This window comes from Pithys albifrons, chromosome 16 (assembly GCF_047495875.1).
Source record: "Pithys albifrons albifrons isolate INPA30051 chromosome 16, PitAlb_v1, whole genome shotgun sequence".
Lineage (NCBI taxonomy): Eukaryota > Metazoa > Chordata > Aves > Passeriformes > Thamnophilidae > Pithys > Pithys albifrons.
This window is the reverse complement of record NC_092473.1, coordinates 10,130,155-10,152,526: the sequence shown is the minus strand read 5'-3', so window position 1 is coordinate 10,152,526 and position 22,372 is coordinate 10,130,155. Positions and strand designations below refer to the sequence as shown.

The 22,372-nt window shown below is 41.5% G+C and overlaps 1 protein-coding gene across 1 annotated transcript in view; it reads left to right on the top strand.

Moving 5' to 3' along the window:
* Positions 1-10,030: 10,030 nt before the first annotated feature.
* Positions 10,031-22,372, top strand: part of BAIAP2L1 (BAR/IMD domain containing adaptor protein 2 like 1) — a 34,979-nt gene continuing 22,637 nt past the window's right edge. The window contains exons 1-3 of the mRNA XM_071571225.1: positions 10,031-10,240; positions 18,567-18,642; positions 21,469-21,555. Coding sequence (XP_071427326.1) covers positions 10,190-10,240; positions 18,567-18,642; positions 21,469-21,555 — 214 coding nt within the window. The 5' untranslated portion in view covers positions 10,031-10,189. The remainder of the gene's footprint in view (positions 10,241-18,566; positions 18,643-21,468; positions 21,556-22,372) is intronic.

Below are 22,372 nucleotides of genomic sequence, written 5' to 3'. Positions count from 1 at the left end.
TCCCTGCTAGACCTCTTGCTTCATAATAATCATGTTCTAATGAATTTGAGCTTTTAGGTCACGTTGTATTTCTACAAGGTCACTACAATCTCAGAAAACAGGAAAGAATGAATCAGTGGAGTGAGAGGGCATAAACAAGAAAGTTCACTAACAATTCCCTGCAGATAAACAAATGAATGTGTTGCTATTCTCCAACACATAACCTCACTAACTCAACTAAACCAGCCTCTCTCTAAAATATTTTCTGCACTGTGGCCTATTTTTATAGCCCTAAATGTGATATGGGAAATATTACATCTGTAATCATTGACTGCAGAGAGAAATTGAGATGGGAAAGTCATAAAATGAGCAGGAAAATAGAAAGGGAACATAATGTTAGAGAGCTGGAAATGGGGAACAGGACTTCTGTTAGCTGGTGTGTATGTGCTCTATTTTATAGACTATTTTCATTTAATTATACTGGTAAATAGAATCTGTAGCTGGGGCAGGAGAAATTGAAAGTTAAAGAAGCAGAAAAAGAGACTGGCACAAAACTGGCAAAGAAAAAGGTGCTCAGAATGTGAAGTGTACCTGATCCCAGCTGCACAGGTGGGTGGCAGCCAGGGAGCTCCATCCTCAGACCTGGAACTCCACCACAGCCTTGGTGAAATCTGGATCACACTGTGAGTCAGAGCAGCATTAACATCAAACAGAATTGGAGCTACAGCACTGCCCTCATTCTTATGCTGCTACCCACTTTCTTAGTGGACTGTGCTCCACCTGGGACTAACTCAGAGGCAAAAACAAATTTCCATCTCCTGCTTTGCTCAGAAATTTCAACTGATTGGAGAAAAGTTTACATTGAGGTTTTCTGGTGGATGCCTGTTATCAAATGATTCCTCCCATGTAGGTGGGATTCCTACCCAGCCACTGCCTGCCTTTCCAACTACTTTGTGCTGCTGAAGAAGGGATGTGTCTTTGGCCCACATTGTCTAGAAATGAAGAGCTAAAATACATTACACATTTTTACATTAGCTCATTAATATTACCCAACCAGCACAAACTGTTGGCTGCACTTAGGGAACTGAATATTTCTGATTATTTGGGGAAAAATACCCAGCTGCTAGCTGGTGAATCACCATAACAAAATACTCTTTTCTGTAAATTTGCATCAATGTAAGTAATGTGTGGTTTTAAATTCCCAGTGACACAGCACATTTGTCCTGGTCACTTAGATGTCATTCCTGACGTGATGCTATGTAATTGCCACAGTTCTCTTGAGGTCTTGGAAAGTTTCTCACATTGAAACAAAATCAAAAGACATTAACTATTCTTTTTTCCCTCCCTGTCTGCAGTTATTGCAGTTTCATTGTTGCTGCCAATGAAGGTGGTCTAGATCTCCTTGTCCATTTGCTACAATGCTGCCTATCTTTCACCTTTCTGTTTTCTGGGAGTACAGATTTTGGTCCTTGACTGTCAGGGATGTTTTATTCTCTTTATAGGCATTATTCCACTATGAATACATAGTAACCCATGATAACCCCAGATTTCAGCCCTCCCCTTAGTAATGTACTGCTGCCACCCTGGCACTGTTCCAGCTCTTATCTTACCTGTACAATTTGCAACATCTTTTTTTGCCTGAAGTGCCATCCACGGGTGTAGACAGATCTAAACTGGTTCCACTGCCCACAGCTCTCACAGTCAAGTAGTTCTGCTACAGGCTTATACAACAAAGCTTGAGGGAAAGAGGTTGTGGATACTCTCCCCATGCATTTCTCCTGTGGTACTGAAGAAGAACTACTTGTGTTGATATTTTCATCATCAGTATTAACTCTACACATCACCTCACCCCTTAGTAATGTCCAGAAAAAAACAGTACAACAGGTTAATACTTGCTGTGTTACTTAAAAATTTAGCCATGGAGTTGAGAATTCCAATGGACTAGAGGTGCAGGACTTCTTGAAAGAAAGTCCTATCCCCAGCTGCTTCCAGTGAGGGTTTTGAAGGATTCAGAAATTGTAGGAGAGAGATGAACCATCTGTTCTGTCATCTGGGGGAGGAAGGGTACTCAGGATACTGATCTAGAATAAACTCATAGTACAATATTGCATCTTTTCTGGGTATTCCAAAAAAGGAGACAATCTTAATTGTATTTTTTTTACTTCACTACTATGTATGGTCATACTTTTGGTTCAAAGTCTGTAAATACTATACATAGAACCCAAAAACAGAGCCAGGTCACTCTGATGACTTTTCACACTTAAAAGCATAAAATCAATGTCAGACCCCTGAACTTCTGAAAATTTCAGATTTAAACTGGTATCTGAATTTTTCAGCTTAGGCCCTGCTCTCTGTTGTAAAGAGGGAGTTTAAGCTGGTTTTCATTATTGTTCTTGTGATTTACTTTCAGTTGCTAAGCACTGCTACAAGAGTAACAAATGTGGGCAGAGATTTAGAACTTTATATAAGGCTTTAGCTGGAAGCCCATGTATGCCAAGATACTAATGAAAATAGCTCTACAAAGAAATTCCATCAACACAGCACAACTAAGAGGTGAATGAAGAGCAGGTAATACAAATGTGGTACGTACAACATCAAACTCCCAATACTTTAGGAGTCAAAGAAGGAGGAACTATTATGAAATTGTTTCACAAATCCTATCAGTGTAAGAGTTTACTGAGTAATTGTCTACTCTCTTAAAAGTTCACATTATTCAAAGTTTAACAAAAACTTAGTAGAAAAAAAAAAGAAAGGTGGGCTTCACTAAATTAAATCAAAAACTTTCATTAATTCTAGTTCAACCAGAATTCTGTCCAAAATTTAACAGAAAGACTTGAGTCTCACACTCAAAAGAAGATCCATTACATCCCTTCTTTCCCAGTTTGGAAAAGCAGTATTGTACAGGCTTTCTATATGAACAGGAGCTTCAGAACTTAACATATCATCCATTTAGAAACCCCTGAAGTTAATTAAAGTCTTGATATTCAAGTCAGTGTATTCTAGAGTGGAGCAGCAGTAATATGCAGCACAGATGCAATTTGATTTATCTCCTGCATCCAGAAACTGGGTTCTCTGGTTCCAGGACAGTTAGTTCCAAAATATCCCCTGAATATCTGAAACTTAAATTATAGTCCTTATATGAAGAGAACAAATGAATAGTAAAATGCTTCTTCCTCAGGACCATCCAACTGAGCAGTGCAACATCAATATTGAGTCACAACTCAAACGATTCTTACCTAGTAAGTTATCTGTAACTAATAATTAACTTGATAACATGGAAGAATCGTGTCTTAGAGCCCTACCAGAAGTCAGTGCCCACTACACCATTGTCAGAAGCCAAATGCTTTCTGCTCCTCACATGTCAGGTCAGGATGACAAATAAGCTCCTTAGCTCACTCCTGAATCCCAGTTCTCTTGATCACCTACAGAACACGTCACTTTATTCTCAGGGTCTCCTTTGCTCTTACCTTTCAGATGAAATTTGAGCTGCACCCTGAGAAAAGCTCATTGCAGGAGCTCTTTAAGAGCCAGACCTGTGCAGCCACACCGAACGCAGCTGCCTGCACTGCCCCGCTGCTGGGCCAGCTCAGCCTGCCCCCGGGCTCTCACACCCTCCTGCCGGGCCCCAGGGCACTCACAGTCCCTGCACATCATTCCATGCAAATGCCACTCGGGCAGGCTCCAACACCGCCCTCGCGTTAGTTCAGCACCTTGAACCGAAAGGCACAGACCAAGGGATGGTTAAGCGTTCCCAGCCCATGGGCGGTGCCCAGCAGTGACCCACACTGGATGCAGCCAGCGTGTCCCAGAGCAAACCCACCCGGAGCCAGGGGGATCTGAGCCACCCCACACCACTTTGCCTCAGGGCAGGAATCTCTCCTTGTGATACAGCCCACGTTTCATTTTCAAATGAGAAAGCTGAACAGAAATGACCAATGTCAAGCCAAACTCTTTCAGGAAATCCATAGGAACTGAACTGACTTCAATGAGACAAATTAATCAGGAACTGAAAATCACTCCTAATCACTCCAACTTCCCTAACCATGCTGTTTTCCCAATCTCAGTGTAACTGGAAGCCTGACATGCCCCTAGGGCTATCACCTTTCATACAACCAGTGATTAAACAACCGTCCTCTTCATCCAGATCTCCAAGGCTGCCTTTTGCCAGTCTGATCTAATCATCATCTTCCCATCTTTGCAAAACAGTCACAGTGTCCAACCACCTCCTTCCTCAGACATTTTGCAAGGTGAAGGACCTCAAGTGGAAATAGAAACTGTCAGCACTGCTTTGGGCCTGCCAGGGAGACACACTCAGAGCACACACCAGGCTGCACAAGCCCTTGGGACAGGCAGGATCAGAAACATCCATCCCAGGCTGCAGAGGCTGCTCTGAGACTTGCGTTGCTCTGCATCAACCATCACTGCCCGTGTATCTTCTGGAAATCACTGCTAGTATTGTCACTAGCCAGTGGGTGTCTAGAAACAAGGAGTAGGCATGCACAGAAGTGTTAGAATCTACTTCAGCAGCTTCCTAGAACAGCAACAGAACATAAGAGGAGAAGGCAGGCTCATAACAAGTCCATACAAAGAAACTTCAGTGTGGTTCAATCCAAAAATATCCATGTATGGTTTCAGAATCATATTTTTATTACCAAAAATAGAAATGGATTACTTTTTGGGCATCAGTACAGCTTCTAAAAATTGTTCACAACTAAATGGTAATACAGGAAGAACATCATGTAATCTTTTTAATAGGTTATTTTAAATACAACTTACCCTGGATATTTTTTGAGTTATTCTCCATGACAGTAAGACTGCATAAAAGAGAGAAGTTAATGAGCTACAAGTTTCTTTGCAATATGAAAATGCAGTTCTAGGAGTCTTGCCATTTTTAGAGTACAATCAAATTACCAGCATTGTGTACTTGGTCTATCTTTTCCTGGCTGTGGAAAGGAAGAGGAAAGCACAACACCACAACTTACGTTTGAGCTCTCTGAAGACACTCACAGAAGTGCTGCTTTCCACCTGGTGCATGTAGAGTTCCCAGCCCAGCAACAGCCTCACATTCCAGTTAAGGTCTTTATGCTCTACCCATTAACAAACACTGGTAATTCCTACTCTGGTTCTAACACCCAGTGTATTTCCATGACTGTGACCAGCACTGTGCAGATCTGGGTTTCATTGCACACTCCACTCAGCCCCAGGCCAAACCAGTTTATCCAACTGGAACAGTGCACACCTGTTGTTAGTTAATCCCCGGCTGACAAATTACAAAAGGGAGAATAACAAATATGCAGGAATTTAAAATAGTGTGTTTTCGGCATGAGTCACCTCATAAAACCCCGGAACCTAAAAGGATTAGAAGTTTGTAACAGGAGTTTCCCTAAGATGTTGGCTTGCTGCTAGGGCTGACTTCCAAAATAAAGTTACAGATCCCAAGGCTTGTTTCACTTACACTCTGGAGAAAAACATCCCAGGCTGTGTCTGAGCAATATAAATGCTGTTTCATTTGCTTACCACTAATATCTATCTTGTTACATTATAAAGCACTTCGACAAAGCCTTGTGCATATAGAGGATGTGTATTTCTTGCCCTCCATCGTGCATAGCTCGCTTGCCATCTAGTGGGCACAGCACAGGAGTTAAAGCTTAGCTACTCTGAGCTAGAAATGAGCAGTCACAAAATGTGGGGGTACAACAGTTTTGAAATAAATATCTCAATTAACAGCAGAAAATTATTAGCATATCTAGCAGTACTGCCTATTAGGTTCCCTTGAATACTAAATTTTCTCTGAATTCTAAGCTATGTCAAAATAAGTCTTAAAAACAAATTCTTGCATGCCATACATTTTTTTTAGTCTCAAAGAAACCCACACTACAATGATGAAATCAGATTATATAATTCATCTTATAGAACTACCCAAATAATTTGAAACGTGAGACAGCTGAGACACAAAACACAAGCACCCAAAGCATTCATCTCCAAGACAAAACCCTTTTAGTCTGGAAAAAGAGGAGTTAATAAAAAATATCTTGCTCTTCTTTGATTCAACCCCTCAAAGTACAGTGAATTAATTACCTGTTTAAATTAAGCACTTGATTAAGTGTCTTCCTTGACCAGAGAGCTCAGTGTCTTATTGACCTGTAAGTCTGAGTTACAGCTCATTTGCTTTGAGACCAGCTCAAGACAATGAACAGCAGGGAACAAAATGATTTTGTGCTTGCTTGCATCAATTTAAAAATGGAGTAAATCCCTTAAATGATCCAGAGTTGACTCAGACCAAAAGGGTCAGTAAATCTTCAAAAGTTTTATATAACTCTTCCAAATCACACTTTGTGTGAGCTTTAGTGTGCATTTGTATTGTCAGTTTGAAGGGGATTAAAATACATGAATAATTCCTTCTAAGTGTCAGCAGAGGACAAAAAGTATCTATCAATCAGAAAAGCAAGCTGGGTAGAGTCACTTTAATTTCCTGTTCAGAACATTTTATTCTCCCTCTGAATGTTGTTTGAGATCACTAAATAACACTTTTTTTTTCCTTAATCAAGTTAAACATCTGCTAATGACCACAGGGAATGAAATAGGCCACAGCTGGCTGTATCATGCATATGTGATTACTGCTTAGCCACAATTCATGTAATTAGTTACAGTCATATTAAGCTATTTACAACACAAGCTAAAGATCTAATGACGAGCTGACATTAATGGGTCTTTACAGCATGTTTAAATCGTTTCCAAAGAATGTTTAAATATGTCACTGACATGCAAATGAAACACATACAGAAAACAATCATACATCAAAATATTACTGCTTTTAAACAAATATTTACTCAGTGGAATATTTCTGGGTATGTGCATTTTCAAAAGATATATCAGCAATACCATTTGCTCTCTACAACCTCAGTTCTACAAGGCTGATGACAGACTGGGAAATTTTTATTGTTGCTATTCATGTTCAAAAACTTAAATACTACAGAGGAGAACTGGCTTTCTGCAGAGAATAAATATCAGCACTTTTTTAAGTGAGTCCCTCAACAGCAGTTTTGCTAAATCTATGTGATTCTGCCTTTGGCCAGCATGGAATGAACTGCTGGATTGGGGCCCAGAGCAGGCACTTCCCAGTAACACATGCAGGGAGTCAGGACCAGATGCCAATGGGCCCGGCCCCAGCCCAGCCCCTGTGGCTGCTGCTCCTGCTCACGCCCCCCTGCCAAGGGCCAGGAGCACCCCAGCCACTCAAGGGTGAGACCAGCAGATGCTGAGGTCCAAGGCATCGCTTTTAAATGGCCAGAGTCAAGGAGGTCTGTTGGAATTATCCATAATTACGAGCCTACAAACATTTCAGTTTGACGTCAGGAAAGTGTAGTGTGAGGCAGAAGGGCAGGTAAGGAGGAAGGAGTTTTGTTTTCTCCATAGGCAGCCTGTTACTGTTCAGTGTCAAAGCCCTGGTTACAACACAGGGGATGTTGGTTACACACAGTCAGCTCAGCTGGATGGGTGACATACCTCAGGGGATAGACACACACAAAATGTTAACAAATATTGCCTCCTATAACAATGTAGAGAATTTCCCTTACTTGCCAAATTACAGGCTGTTTCAAATAGAACTTTCCATTCTGTTCCTCAATTTTTCCTTCCTGGAGACTTTCAAAATTCAACTGGATGAAGCCCTGAGCAACCTAATGCTGAAATCAGCCCTACTCTGATGGGAGACTGGACCAGGTAAACTATTACCCTGCCAGGTTCCCTGCAACCCAAACTATTCTTGAGGTGCAATTATTGCTTAAGATGCAATATGAAGAACAGACATAATTATATCATGGCATGGGTTCACTACCAAAGTAAGAATATTTCATTCTTCATCTTCTGGACAATGAAACCATGTAAGTTAAAAGTAGGCATCAAAAAAAAGTAATCAGATTAATTTTAGTTCTGATCAGTTCAGAGAGCAGATATGATCAGTGAACTAAGCTGGACTCCTGCTCTGAACTCCTCTCCAGAGCAAAGTTAGCAGGTACTCTTCGGAGTGTCTGAGAAACAACACCAAATTTTATCACCTGAGTACTCAAACACTGCACCCAAAATTCAGTGTTATTGATGAATATGATAACACAGAAACAGCTAGTTAAAAATACTGTATCTCGTTATAGTGTGTTTATTAAAATGCCTGCAGTAATATGTAGGCAACAGAGCATAAAGATGTATTCATTAAGGCTTCATTTGTGCAAGCTATTAAAGATTCTGTGCTGATCACACAAAACATTTTGGTATGATAGAAATGGTACTGTACTTTGGTGTGATGGTCCATATAGTTCCTTTCTTATATGCACATTTCATCAACACCTCCAATGCCATTTACAATGACTGAACTCAGTGTGCCAAGGGGAAACAAACACCCTGAACCCAGGTGAGCTCCTTCCCAGAGCTCCACAGTGTTCAGAGGAAAGAGAAATGTTTTGTCCCTAACAGGAATAACACTCTCTGCTATGCGGCACATTCCCAGCTCCTTTAGCAGAAACCAGGAAAGGAAAAGTCCTTTTCCACATCTTCCTTTGGGTACTTGCTCCCTCAAACTCGAAGGCCAGACAGTTAGGGAAGAAGATCCTTTTCAGGCACTGGTACATGGTAACACAAAAGCAGTAGTACTCAGGCACAGTCTGTTTCCAAAGTTGCCAAAAACTCTTCTGACAAAGGACTTGGGAACAGACAATGTGACTTGTGACTCTTCATCCCATGCTCAGGCAAGCAGCCACATCACATTCTATGAGCAAACACTGCTTACTGGGAGCATAAATTGTAGATGGGCCCAAAACAATTCATTATGCCTGCAGGATAACAGTATAAATTGATATCATGCTTACCAGAAGTCTGCAAAGACATTTCCTGGGAGCATGAATTCTCATAAAACCCCCGTCTGCCCTGAGTTTCAGCTGCATTCAAGATAACACTCTAAGTACCCACTTTTTTCCCCCAGTCAGTAAATTGTAATAGTAATTCTAAAGGCATCTCCACATGGTCAAATTAACATTTTTACAGCTCTCAAAACCCAGTGACAACCTCCTCCCACACCAGAGTCCAACATCTAGGGTTCTGTTCCAAGTCCAGTTTTCTTTTCCTGTCATAACTTTATTGCTGCAATAAAGTGAAGGGATCAGAGGGAGAGAAGCAAGAAAGAGAGGGATGGCCAATGTGTGAGTGTAGTGATTACACCTCACACACTCAACACCCAGCACTGCAACCTACTTTTAAATACCTAAGGTTATGAAATTCCCACAAGGTCCTTCAAGATAGTGCTGGTATTGCTTTATCAGAAAGATATTCCAACTAGCACACTTTCAATTAATCTCACAATCTCTGGACAACTTATGGTCCACAAAAATTTACAGCTTCCCAGAGCCTTCCTCCCCAGCCCTGCCCCGTGAAGGCCTGGTGAGTCAATTCACAGAGGAAAGATGACTGGGGGCATTGTTTTATGGGTGTGTATTTAAAAGAAATAGAAATTTTTAGAGTGCAGCACGAAGCAGGCAGTGCCCTGGGCCAGGGCTGGAGAGAAAGACACTTTTGTCCATGCCTGAAGGGCTCTGAGGAACCTCCCTCACGTGAAATCCCCTCATGTGAAGCTGCTGCGGAAGAGAGCAGGGACACCACCTTGCGCCTCACCGGCCTCGCTAGGGCTACACTAATTAATTCTGACAAGACTAACTAATTAATTCCTACAGAACCCTCACTTAAGTGCTGTGAGGAAGTTTACCCCCGACAGGAGCAGAGCTGCCTCCTGCAATGACGTCCACGCGGCGCAGGCTGGGCTTTGGCAGCGGGGCAGGGGTTGCCGGAGAGTGCGCGGGGAGGAGGAAGAGGAGGAGGAGGAGGAGGGTGGAGGCGGCGCCGCGAACCGGCGGTGGCAGCTCAGGTAGCGGCGGGCGGGCGGTCCAGGCGCTCTGCCCTGCCCATCCCATCCCATTCCGTCCCAGCCCTGCCCATCCCAGCCGTGCCGTCCCCGCCGAGCCGAGGCGGGGTGCGCTGATGCGATCCCGGCCCTCCCCGCCCGCCCAGCCAGTCCTGCCGCGTCGGGAGCCGCGGCCGCGCAGGTCCCGCCCCGACGGCGCTGCTGCCCCGGCCGGTTCCGCAAGTTTTTGACAGTTCGCTCCGGGTTGAGGGGGAGCCGAGGCTGCCGCGGCGCTGGGACCGGGGAGCTCTGCCCGCCGCCACCATGTCCCGGGACCCCGAGGAGGTGAACAAGCTGACGGAGAACACGTACAAAGTGAGTGCGGGCCGGGGAGGGGCTGCCGCCGATACTTTGCCCCGCTGGCCCACGCCAGCCGAGGCTCCTCACGCGGAATGCAGCGAAGTGTTATTTTTATTACCTTTTCCCCCTCTCCTTGTTTCCCTCCCCGTGAGTGAGCTCCCATTCCCTGCTGGGCAGCCACAGCCCCGGGACAAGGCGGCCGTTCGGACCGGTTCCTGGGTTCTCCCCAGTTCTGGCGGTGTGTTTGGGTGATAAGGTGATTTGGAGATCCTGCTGGTTGTGGTCCCTCTGCCTGAACTGTTTCTTCACATGGGCCACAGCCTAAAAATGGCTTACCGCTGAATTAAATCCCTTGCCGGCGTCCCGAGCTGATAATCAGATTTCCGAGGGTGCAGCCAGCGCTGCCTCGGAGCTGCTGCGGCCAGCCCGGGTTGTGGCGCTGGCCTTTGAAACTTTCCAAAATGCCTCGTTATTTGTAGAATTAAAAATATTTTGCTTGCGGGCACCAGACGCTTGTTTTGAACTTTTCCTCCTTGCTGGCCTTCCAAGACACACCGATTCTGACCGGGCAAAATTCCCTTTAGAATCATATTTTTGGCTGAGTAGTGAAGGCAGCACTGGATCCGTAACCCTCGTTCTGTGCAGTGTGTTGTACTGGAGAAAGCTCTCAAATTTGCATGATTGAATGCATTTGTAAATTGAACTTACAGCTGCACTGGACTTGTAGCTTTGAGCCCAAAGGAAAGCATTCTGAGGGATTATTCTATTTCACTATTTACTAAATCTTACTGGTTTACTATCAAATGTTTTCATATTTCTGAAGTCGTTGTTGTCATCATTGAAAAGTCTCTGAAAACATTTACTAGGAGTGAATTTTACTGTTTGTTACTTTTGTTGTTCTTCAACACACTGAAGTCAACTTCACCCCTTCAAGTACTCCAGTTGTACTGGGGTCACATTGTATTTGCTGGTTACTTTCTTTAGATTTATATTTCAATTTCATGCAAAACTACTGAAAAATGAGATTACCTGGCTGTAAATTTTGTCCTCTAGAACCAGAGCAGGTTATCTTAAAAAGTCTGGTGCTCTTTGGTATCAGTTACATTCGTGGCAAGGCCATAAGCAAACACAAATTCCTGTCTCAGAAGAGCACCCTGTAAATACAGGCTCATAGAAGAGAAACCTGGGAAGTTGACTGTTCAGGGTTGTGCCAACAAAGGAATGTTCTGCCCTGTCTGTTGACTTCCAGAATGTAGCTAAAACAGTTTTACAGAGGAGAGGGAAGAAAATATCCTGTGTTTTAATGGATATGATTTAAATAGGCTTTAAAGGAATAGCAGACCTCTAAATAAGCAAAACCTTCCCTGTTATTCAGTACTTATTTCCTGTGAAAGTTTGCCCTTTTGTTCTGTGTTTTAAACCAATTCAAAGGTATACTTGAGATTGAAATAACCAGCAAAAACACAGCAATACAAAGTTAATGTTGACAGTGTGATGAAATGCCTTCTACGTAGGTATTTTGAGAGGTCTGGTATGTTGTATCACATAGCTCGTACTCACAGGCCTGGAAACCCTCCTGCCTTGCCCTCATTAAAAATTGAAACTTTATCCAGATAAGGTATAAAGGCTGCTTTAGATAGAAAATGGACTCAGGGTCTACTTTAAAGCAGTTATTTCTATATCAAAGTTGAAACCTTGAAAACAGTAGGTTACCTCTTAGGGGCAGAGAGCAGTGGCCTGTGTACTCAGCCCTGGCTGTGACTGTAATCACAGCTCCCCGTCTAAAACAATTGAACACCTCTTTGTGCTGTGCTGCAGCTGCACTGCTTTGTTTGGTGGTGCTCATGGAACTTCTGCTCTCCCTGTGTGCCATCCTGGCAATGCACTGCTGGAAACACTGTGTTGGGATGGGTAAAATTTGGAGCAATGTTTGGGCTTCTCCCACCAGTAAGAAGAAGGGCTTGGTTTTGGAAAACCAATGTTATGCAGTGATGGCATCTGTGCTGCAGGGCCAAACACAGGCTTTGGACTTCTCAAAAAAATCAACTTTTGGATGACCTGGAAAAATAATGGAAAATTAAATTGAATATCTTGTTGGTCTGCTATTTTGGAGGGTTTGTTTGGCTTTTTCCTTCTTCCAGTGCTAATCCATTGGATTTATTAAATACATAGCAACCTGTGTTATACAAAGCTTAAAATATACTTACAGAAGTCATCAGGTGGCTGAGTAATGCCCTTTTATTTTTATCTTGTTCTTCCTTTCTGTTGGCAACACCAGAAGGTGAATACCGCAACGTTTTTCAGCTAACCTGACTAAATAAACAACATAATTCACAAATATGTGTGCACACACAAAACCCAAGGCTGACATTTACTCTTTATGTAATACCTGAAGAATCGCTTTAATGCACGACAGGAATGGCACGTGCAAAATGAAGCCCAAGGGTGTGGGAGCCTGTGACTAAAGAGGGCACAGCCTCCCTTTTGCCAGGGAACTGCTGAGAGGTTCCCTGGTATGACACAGCCCTGCCCTTGTCCTCCCCGAGGTGATGTGGCGTGATGTGAGGGGACATTGTGTGACCCTCTGGCACACAGACTGTCGGTTTGTAACCCCAGGGAAGTTGTGATGTGTTGGCGTGTCCCCACAGCCCTCACAGTGGTGTTGTATCAGTGTCTATGAGGGAAAAGTACTTGGCATCCCAAGGGCAGGTCAAAGAGGACAAAACAGGAAAGCTCTGAGCTCCAGACCTGTCCTGTGTGTGGGCTGAGGGCTGGGCAGGCAGCTGGCAGGGTGCTCCCATGGACTGAGGTGTCTGGAGATCTTCATACAGCATGATAGCTGTGACTCCTTGGCATTGCTAATCTTGGATTTTAAAGATGTATCTCTATATTCAAATGAATCTTACCCAGAAATTTTGGTTATCAACCAAAGTATAATTAAAAAAAAAAAAGAAAAAAAGCAACAAAACAAGCCCACCAAACCAATCCTGGAGTGGAGTGCTGTGCTCCCCTTGGAGGCATTGTAAAATTATTCTGGTAGGCTGTATTGTTTTATCATAGAAATATATCTGATAAATTCAGAGTCCTAAATTCCACGTTTCCATATTTTAAGAAGACTCCCAATTAGATTAAACTACCAGACTCATTACCAAAACTACAATTCCCCTTTAGTCCTAGCACAGGCTGCAGTCAGGCTGTTGTTTAGCATTCCCAAAATATAAATCTAACTTATGGGAAGAGGAGCCTTGGGGAGTTCATGTGTGAGTAAAATCCAGTTCCACCTTCTGCAAATTATCTCTTTTGACTTGATTTAGTTATGCCTCCTTAGAGCCTGTCCTTGGGCAGGTGTTCATAACCTGAAGGATTATGTATTGGAAACACAGCATGGATGACATATTAATGTTTCTCTAAAACAAGACATGTTCCATCAAGATGACTAATAATTAGTCATAAGAAAGAGTCTTTTTGAATAAACACTGGCACCTTAATTTATTCTTTTCCATTCCGTTAAACCTGTTTTAAAACAATATGAAGCTAACATAAAACTGAGATAACATGAAATGTGTTGAGGGCTCAATTGTGCCCTTCTGAAAACTGTATTATGGATTTCAAAAGCTAAAGGAGGAGATGAAATGCAGTAATATACAAAATGCTTTGAGTACAGTAGAGCACACTATGATTTACTTTCTGTATGGCTTTTGAATCCCCTCAAGTGTGTTCTCACAAATAGTGTGGCAACACTAAAGACTTAAAAAAATTATTTATTTTCAAATTGAGAAATAATGATTTAAACTAAATCGTTAGTAGCTATACAAAAGTTAGCTATGCATAGCTGTAGTGATGGCAATATCAGTGATGATATACATCAAGATCTACTCTGCTAGTTTTATCATTTCAGATTTCTGCCCAAATGCATTGTTATTCACTCTTGCAAAAGTGCCTGCAGGATGTAAACTTGAATCTACAGGGAGTCTATGCATTGTTTTGTTGTGTTCATACCTGCTGAGCCATTGTTCAGTGAGGTGTGTCTTTAAGTGAAAAGCAAAGCTGAGCATTTACAGGAAGGCACTTTTACAATGGCTGTCATTTGTTTTGAAGATTAGTGTTGTTTATATGACTATCAGGAACTGCAGAAGATATAATACCTACACACAACAAGGGGAAATACAAGGCTTCTTCCTCCTCAGTCAGCTCTGTGCTACCAGGCTGGAGAACTCCCCTTGGCTTCATGTGGTGAAAGGCACACAGCAACTCTTATAACAGATTATATGAGGATTCAATGACTCAAATGACCAGAATAGCTTTTTCTTATGCTTTTTTTTTCCCTTGGGAAGTCACTTTTGCCAATTCTAAAGGTCGCTGCATAAAATTCTTTTCCCATTGCCTGTTTTGAAAATGTTTCCCCGTATTTCCACTCATCCTAAATAATAGAATGCTGTAGGATCTGCTCATGTGCCTCCTCTCCTCGTTAATTATTCTGTTCATTTGAGGTAGGGTGTCACTGGAATATAGGACACACGATTGACAATTAGGAGGCTGTGTTTGTGTGCTCACTGTACAGTCAAACAATGTGTTTTGAACCACTTTGTCTCTCCCAGGCTCCTTCTTACTCTGTGATGTCTATTTGGATTCAGACAAAAGTTTTATTTCCACATCTTAGTACACCGTGGCAGATAACAAGACTGTGTTATTTTCTGAGACTTCTGACAATTTTAAATTAGTGGCTCTCCTGATCAGAATTTCTTTTTTGTTCCTCTACCCTGGTTTTTCAGTTTTGAGATCTGGCTTTAATGCATGACTTGAAATTTTGCACTGATGTTCAGTCTCATTCATTTTCATTACCTTTTTCTTAGACTATAAGTAGGAGAAACTTTAAAACTGTAAGGAAAAAGTAGCTGTACAAATTGATTTGAATTGCTCTTGTCCCCTATAACTTCTGAAGCTGAATAAAATATTGCCATAATTTTAATTATTCTGAAATGTCTAGGCAGTATCAAATTCCTACCTGATCCTGAAGAGGGAGTTGCCTGTGGAAGTTTCCCTTGTTGAAGTGCTCTAGATGCTTCTTCCTGGGCAGCACTTCAAGGACAGCCAGTGGTTAACTGTGGTTAACTGTATGAAAAGAGCCCTAGAAACATAGCCAAGTTTTTTATTTGCTTTGAGAATCTAGTCTTCAGCAGAAAGGAAAAAACCCACATATTATGCTTCTTTCTAATGTATGAAAGGGAAATAATCTCAGAATTATTTCATGAGGTCACCTTGGAGACCTGGCAGGGGGTCAGGAAGAGCTAAGTCTTTCAAACAGAGCTCAGTCTATCAAACAGCAGCCCTTAGAAGAAGAGGAGGTGAGCCCTGCCCAGTGCTGTGAGGATCAGCTCACCATACCCTGAGTTAAACCAAGCAGATTCCAAAGGGGAATTTCCATTGCAGAGGTTCTTGCCATTTCTGGGGCGTTCACGTCTGGAGTGGCTCTGCAAACAATCCCCCTCTGTGGCCCAGCAGAGCCTGACACCCTCCCAGGGGCTGCTGGAGAAACGATCCCTGGTTGTGCTCCTTCCAGCCACGACAGGCACTGAGCTGTACGTTGTCTCTGCATCTTTCCCAGCAGCTTTATATGTACACTGAGCAGAGGTGATGAGGACTAGAGCTCTTCCTCTGAGCTCCATGTGTTTCAGTGGACCTGTTTTGTCCCCACAGCGTGGTCTGTACATGAACAACTGCCAGGGATCAAGTGGTCTAGTGAAAATCAAGAGCTGTGGGGCCTGGTTTCAGAGGGAGGAGATGCTGGGGGTAATTTGGCTGTGTTTTGTTCACTTCCTCCTAAATGAGAACTAATGACACAGCTGCAATCACTGGGTTTTGTTTGAAATCTGAATTAGAAGATGTCAAGAAAAATGGAATCTGAACTCCTAAATGTTTAAGATACTCATTTCAAAAATCAGTACTTCAAGACAAATACATTACCATTAGAATTTTTGGGTAGGGGACAAAAAAGGGTTTTACTCTCTAAGTTTTTGTTTCAGGGAGCATGGTTAGCAGGAGCAGATCTGTTCTTTGAGAAAATTATTTTCAGTATAGAGTGGCTATTCAAGGTGGCACAGGGATTCTTACCTGCCACGGATACACACCATCATGGGACATCTTTCTTTTCCCCACATCTGTGCAATACAGGACTCTCTATCCTAACACAATCCTCTAATTCACCTCTGTTTTTTTTCCTTGTGATTCACTGACTCCACAGACATCTTTAGTACACAGCTGGGAAGAAAAAGCAAAAAGTTGGAATAGGAAGAAACAACTTGTTCCTTGGAACAAGTGTCTCACAGTGGCAATGGCTCAGCAGCAAGGAGGGCAACAGGCACAGCAGCAACACTGACAGAAGCCAATTATAGAGCTGGGGCAGGAGGAGGGATGTTCCCAGACACCAGAGCTTGAATATCCATACTGCTAAGTTGTTAGAATAGCCCTTGGCATTGTTGGCCCGGCCTGAAACAGGCTTTCCCAAACGATTTCTGGATGTGGTTTGTGAGTTAACACAAATCAAGGGCCTGGGGACAATAGCTGGTTTGTTTGCAGTGATTGCGTTTTGGTGGGTGAGAGTTTAATGGGATGGACCAGAAAACAATCCCAGTTGTATTTAATTTGTACACAAGGGAAGTGGGGCCAGATATTGTCATTCTGTGTCTGGTTTTTTATGGAATTTATACTGTACTAGTACTGGAACCTAATAGTTTTATATTTTTTTTAATATCTGTATTTTAACTCAATATGACAAAATATTATTGGAGTTAATTCTTTTCCTCACTTTTTAAATTGAATAGTTAGGTATAGTGCTATCTTTGAAAAATTAAATAAAGTCCTGTCTTCATAGCCTTGTCTGAAAATAAGACACATGTAATGGTATTGCTGTTGTTTCTGGGTCCATCTGTGTACTAAACATAAATATTTTCATTCTGCTGGAAGTGTAACAGACAAAAGCTTGATACTATTTCACTTCTCTTGAGTCTTGTATTTCTTGTAAACAGAAAGCATCTGTTTTGAATTCCTTGAAAGTTCTGCTGTGTGAACAGTAGTGAGTTGTGTCACAAAAGTATTGCCATGAAAACACTGAGAATAACACAGTGGTGTCTTCTGGTACCTCATGATCTTCCTTTTGGAATACACTGGATATGCTACATGTGTTCAATACACCATAAAGAGCAGGGTTTGGGGAGTGAATAACCACTGTCTTTATAGAATCATGTCAGCTGCTTTTCTTTTTTCAGTGCTCACAGCAAGTAACTTTGGAATAAGGATTAGGGAAGAAGGGAGAGGGTTCTGGTCTATGACCAGAAAGAGGAAAATTGAAGTTTTGAGGAGGAAAACCTCAAACTTTGTGGGTGATTTTCCTTTTGGGAGTGGGCAAAAGCTTCTTCTCCCTCCTTCACCCTCCAGCTTTGGGCAAATGCAAATTTGGATTCACACTTCAAGCTTAACTAATTTTCTATTTTTTTCAAAGACTTTAAACTGTTTTGTTTAATGGTGTAGCTTTTTTCTCGCTCTATGAAACTACCAGTCACAATTTGTACCACTTCACCAGGTTGCAGAACTTGCTAGATATGAGAGCAGTCATGCTTGGAGCTGCTGGATTTCAGATTCTGGTTGTTTCAATCAGTAATTGTATTTAACAGTCAAAGCAGTTGCAGTGAGGTTTTTTCTTCTGCTATTTAAATAAGGTAATAATTTTCAATTTCTTACTGAAAGAACTGTGGCTTTGTACAATAAAAAGCAGCATTTTAAAACAGAAAACCTAACAAAAAAACCCCCACTCATTTCCCTAAATACTCTTTGTAACACGGAAAACATGAAGAATGTGAATCAGAGGTCTGGTGAATTTTTAATTTTTTTTCCCTTTCCTTGTATTTTATTTTTCAGAACTCAAATCTTGAACCATCATCAGAAAGTTGCTGTTATTGTCTTAATTTATAAAACAATTAGTGGTTAAAGGTTTTTCTCCCATACTTACTGCACTATCAGCTACCATAGAAAAAAGATTTCTGCAAACTTTGTTCACACACTTAACATCCTTTTGTATTATAAACAGCCAAATTCCTTTTGACTCCTGTTGAAATAGTTTAACTTTTTTCCCCCTGTTTCTTGACCTTAAATGCTCAGTTTCTTCTCCATTCCATCCTTTGCTCTCCTCTGTATCCCAAGTCTTCCAATTTCCACCCATCCACAGTCTGTCTGTGTGTTGTACATATCAAACTGAAAACCAGCCCTGAGTGACACTGAGATAAATACTTTTGTGCACTGTTATATTGCCCTTGTTATAACACAAATTTTCTTTTCTGTTCACTAGAATGTTATGGAACAGTTCAATCCAGGACTGAGGAATTTAATAAATCTGGGGAAGAATTATGAAAAAGCTGTTAATGGTAAGTTTGCTAAGTGCTAACTTTAGAAAGATTTTTTTTAATTTTCTTTTAAATATATGTATTGGATAAGGGGTTGTATATAAGCTTAATTTCAACACTGAACTTGGGTGTGTTTAATTAAGAGAAAAAACCCAAACAACTAACAAGCACAAACATACAAACATATGCACCTTGTCCCCAACTTTTGGGGGTTTTTCCACTGTCCTGGAGAAGTTACATTGCACACACTTAGGGACAGAGCTACTGGAAAACAAACCAAAACTGGGTTTAAATAACCCACACATTAGAATAATAATATAAATGGGAAAAAACTCTTAAGTTACATAAATTCAATGTTCTTTTTATTTGCTCTGAAAATATCTTCCAGAGATATTTCACATTCTTAGATCTGTCCCTGCTCACCTACACCCATCACCGAGTAACCAGAACAACATGAATGACTATGAGGTGCAGGAGTGGATTGATTCTGTTGTTGTTGTCTCCCATACTAATCCTGATGGTATCATTTGAATGGATTCAAAATCGGAATGAATAAATTTGGATCAAAGGACTTTTTAGAATACAATTGTTTACTTCCATTACTGACTTCACAGAACCATCTAACGAGGGGCTTCCAGGCTGGGCTCTCGTTTCCCAAAGCCTGCACTGTAGGACCTGTTGGAGCTTGCTCCATTTCCCCCATGCAGACCTGTTGAACTGCTTGCTATCATATTAAAGCCATGTAAAAGCTCTTTAATTTTGCCACTCCAGCCTATGGCGTGTCTTTGCCCTACATGTAATCCAGTACTCTGAGAAATGTGATCCTGCACAGGTCCTGCACAGCCAGACAGACACTGACATCTCTCTGCATGCAAATTTCAGACCAGGCTTCAGAAAAAGATAAACCCAAAGCCTGCTGGAGATGGAAATAGGGCAATGTTGACTTATTGTGGTAGTGCCTAACCTGGTGGATGAACATGTGGCTACCTAATACCTGCCCTTAGGAATTACAGGTAGTACCAGAAGTAGTAACAAGTGTTTCCATATTCATCTAGAATATTTCTACACCAGTTTCTGAGGGTTCTGCTTTTCACACTCTTTGCTGTTGATATGTTACATTGTGCCTCTTTTCATTCAGTGTATCATCAGTAGTTCACAACGGAACTGTGCAGAGCACAGAGGAGAGACAGGAGAGTGTCCTGTTCTGGCACTTCTGCCGTTAGGACTGGCTGATAAAGCATATCTGTGATAAATGCTTAATTTCCAATTACCGTTTACAATGTTGCAACAACTGTTGCAAAGTCATCTTTGGACTCTCATAAATTGTTAATCTTTCCACTATCAGTTCTAAGTGGTGTAAATAGACCTGTGAGAGGAGTAAATACTCTGTGGCTAAACAAACACTTTGTAGCTTTCCCAAAAAAAGCCAGAGTAGGCTGACAAAGAATACAGAACTTACCAGAACTCCCCATAGGTTTATAGGGTATTTTATACATTTTGAGGGGAAAAGGTCAAAACTCCTTTTTTACAGTAGTTTAAAAGCCACAGTAATGTTGAAGGGACTGTACAAGCAGAGTTCTTGATATAGCTTGGTTAGCTAAAATCACACATTTTCTTCCATTTTTAGTACCTGTATTAGGAGAAAAGGGTGAGTTGGGGCTGTCTTGAGAAAACATAGATAGGAAGAGTTGGATTGGCATCAAGTTTTCTCATTCAAGTGGCTCCATCAGTAGCACCACTATAATCCTTGGGTTCACAAAGATTGAACACCTACGAGATGGAGCTGAGACAGAAATTACCCTTGTCCAGTGCAACGAAGCCTCAAAAAGAATCTTTGTTTCATTTGGAAAATTCTCAGACTTCTCAGTGAATACACTGTTATGTGACCAAAGATGTCACCTTACTGGAAAAGCTATAAAATACAGGTCTATAACTGGCAATCACATTCCTCTCAGGAAAAAAAAAGTATTGTCAAATCACCAGCAAGTCGACTTGGCTTTCACTTTAGATCAAGAATGTCCTACTACAAAGAAATTACAAAGACTAACCTCAATAAGTATTTTCCACTGCCTTTTACATTAAAAGCTTGCCAGTTTGTCCTTGCTGTTTCTTTTCTTGTGGTGTGCAAATCACTTTTAGACAGTGTGAAGGTGCAAGGCAACCATTGCAGATCTGTGTCCTCCCTGCAGCTCCAGTGCTGGTGTTTCCGTGTTCACTCAGCACCACTGGCTTGGCTGTTTACATCAGCCATAACCAGGAAATGATTAACTGGGCATACCTGGAACCTTCATGATATATATATTAGGAACTTACTGGTTCCTGTAGCAGCCAACTTCAGCAGGAAATAGCCATCTGTTTCTGAAGGGCTCCAGGTTTCCTTGTGGCAACTGCAGGTCCATCATGTCGTGGCCAGTTGCCATTTCTCAGGTCACTGGTCTGGCTGGTCAGTACCAGAGATCTTGGCATTTCTAGTAGGTTTGGGGTTGCATCTTGGCTTTTTCCAGCAGTTTTATTGGTCCCAAGGAATTTTGTTATGCCCTGACCAATGGCTTATGGCTAAACCTCCCCCCTGGATGCTGATTGTCCCTGGGTGTGCATGAAGGTTGGAACCAAATAACAGGCTGAAACTTCATGAATATATTCTGCTGTTGTGCCTTTGTCTCCTGGTTTCACAGATTAGCAGGCAGCACAGGGACTGGTGTACCTTTCTCTGCTAGCTGGATTTCTTGTTGCCATATACCCTTCTCTCACTCTGTGCCCTGGGTTCCAAGACTTAGTAGGATCATAGATTAATAAAAATGGAAGATATTTTGATGTTTTAAACACTTTTTTTCCTTTCACCTCCAGTTATGATAGTGGCTGGAAGAGCATATTATGATAGCCTTGCCAAGATTGGGGATATATCAGCTGGTTCTCCAGTTTCTAAAGAATTGGGTAAGTGAAATCTCATTTTTTAAAATTTCCTGAAAACATAAACTTTGTTTTCCTGCTGGCAGTTCACAGGACTAATGTGAAGTAGATAAGAATCAGTAGAAGTCTATTTTACTCTTCAATGACACATGGATGGAAGGGATTATGTGCCTTTAAGGTACATTGTTTCTCAAGACACTTACAATGTTTTGACAAAGTGACCTTTTTTTTTTCTCCTTTTGTAAATATATACCTGTCTGTGCATTTGAAAGCATGTGCTTTTAAGTTCATATAATCCTAAAATAAATACAAAAAATACATAGATTGATTTTTAATGCAGAGGTGAATGTTGAAATACTTTTCCAATAGACTCTTGGTATGAGGAGTCCTAGGATGTGACAGCAGTTCTAAACTACATTTTCTGGAGGAGTTTCATTATGGAGGATTCAGTTTTACTTCACTACTTTTGATCAAGTGTATCACCAGAACTTCTCAGATGCATTATATTTATTTTCTAGTTGGGCTTTTGAAGGAAATACTGCAGACTCAAAGATGGATTAATTTTATATTAATATAAATCTACTACAAGTTCTGTACTTGAAAATAACTTCTGAATTTTTGAAAGGTTGTCATCAGCACTTGACCTTGGCAACTTCACTTTTGTAGGCTGAACAGTGTAATTTCAACACCAGGCAAAGCGGTACAAAGTATTTATAGTATTTCTTATAACAGATTCTCACATGACTACAAAACAAAGAAGAGGGAACTATACTGCAAAGAGGAAACATTTCTTTAATGCCTTTATTTCCTTTTTGGCAAAAATAACTTCACGACGTATCTT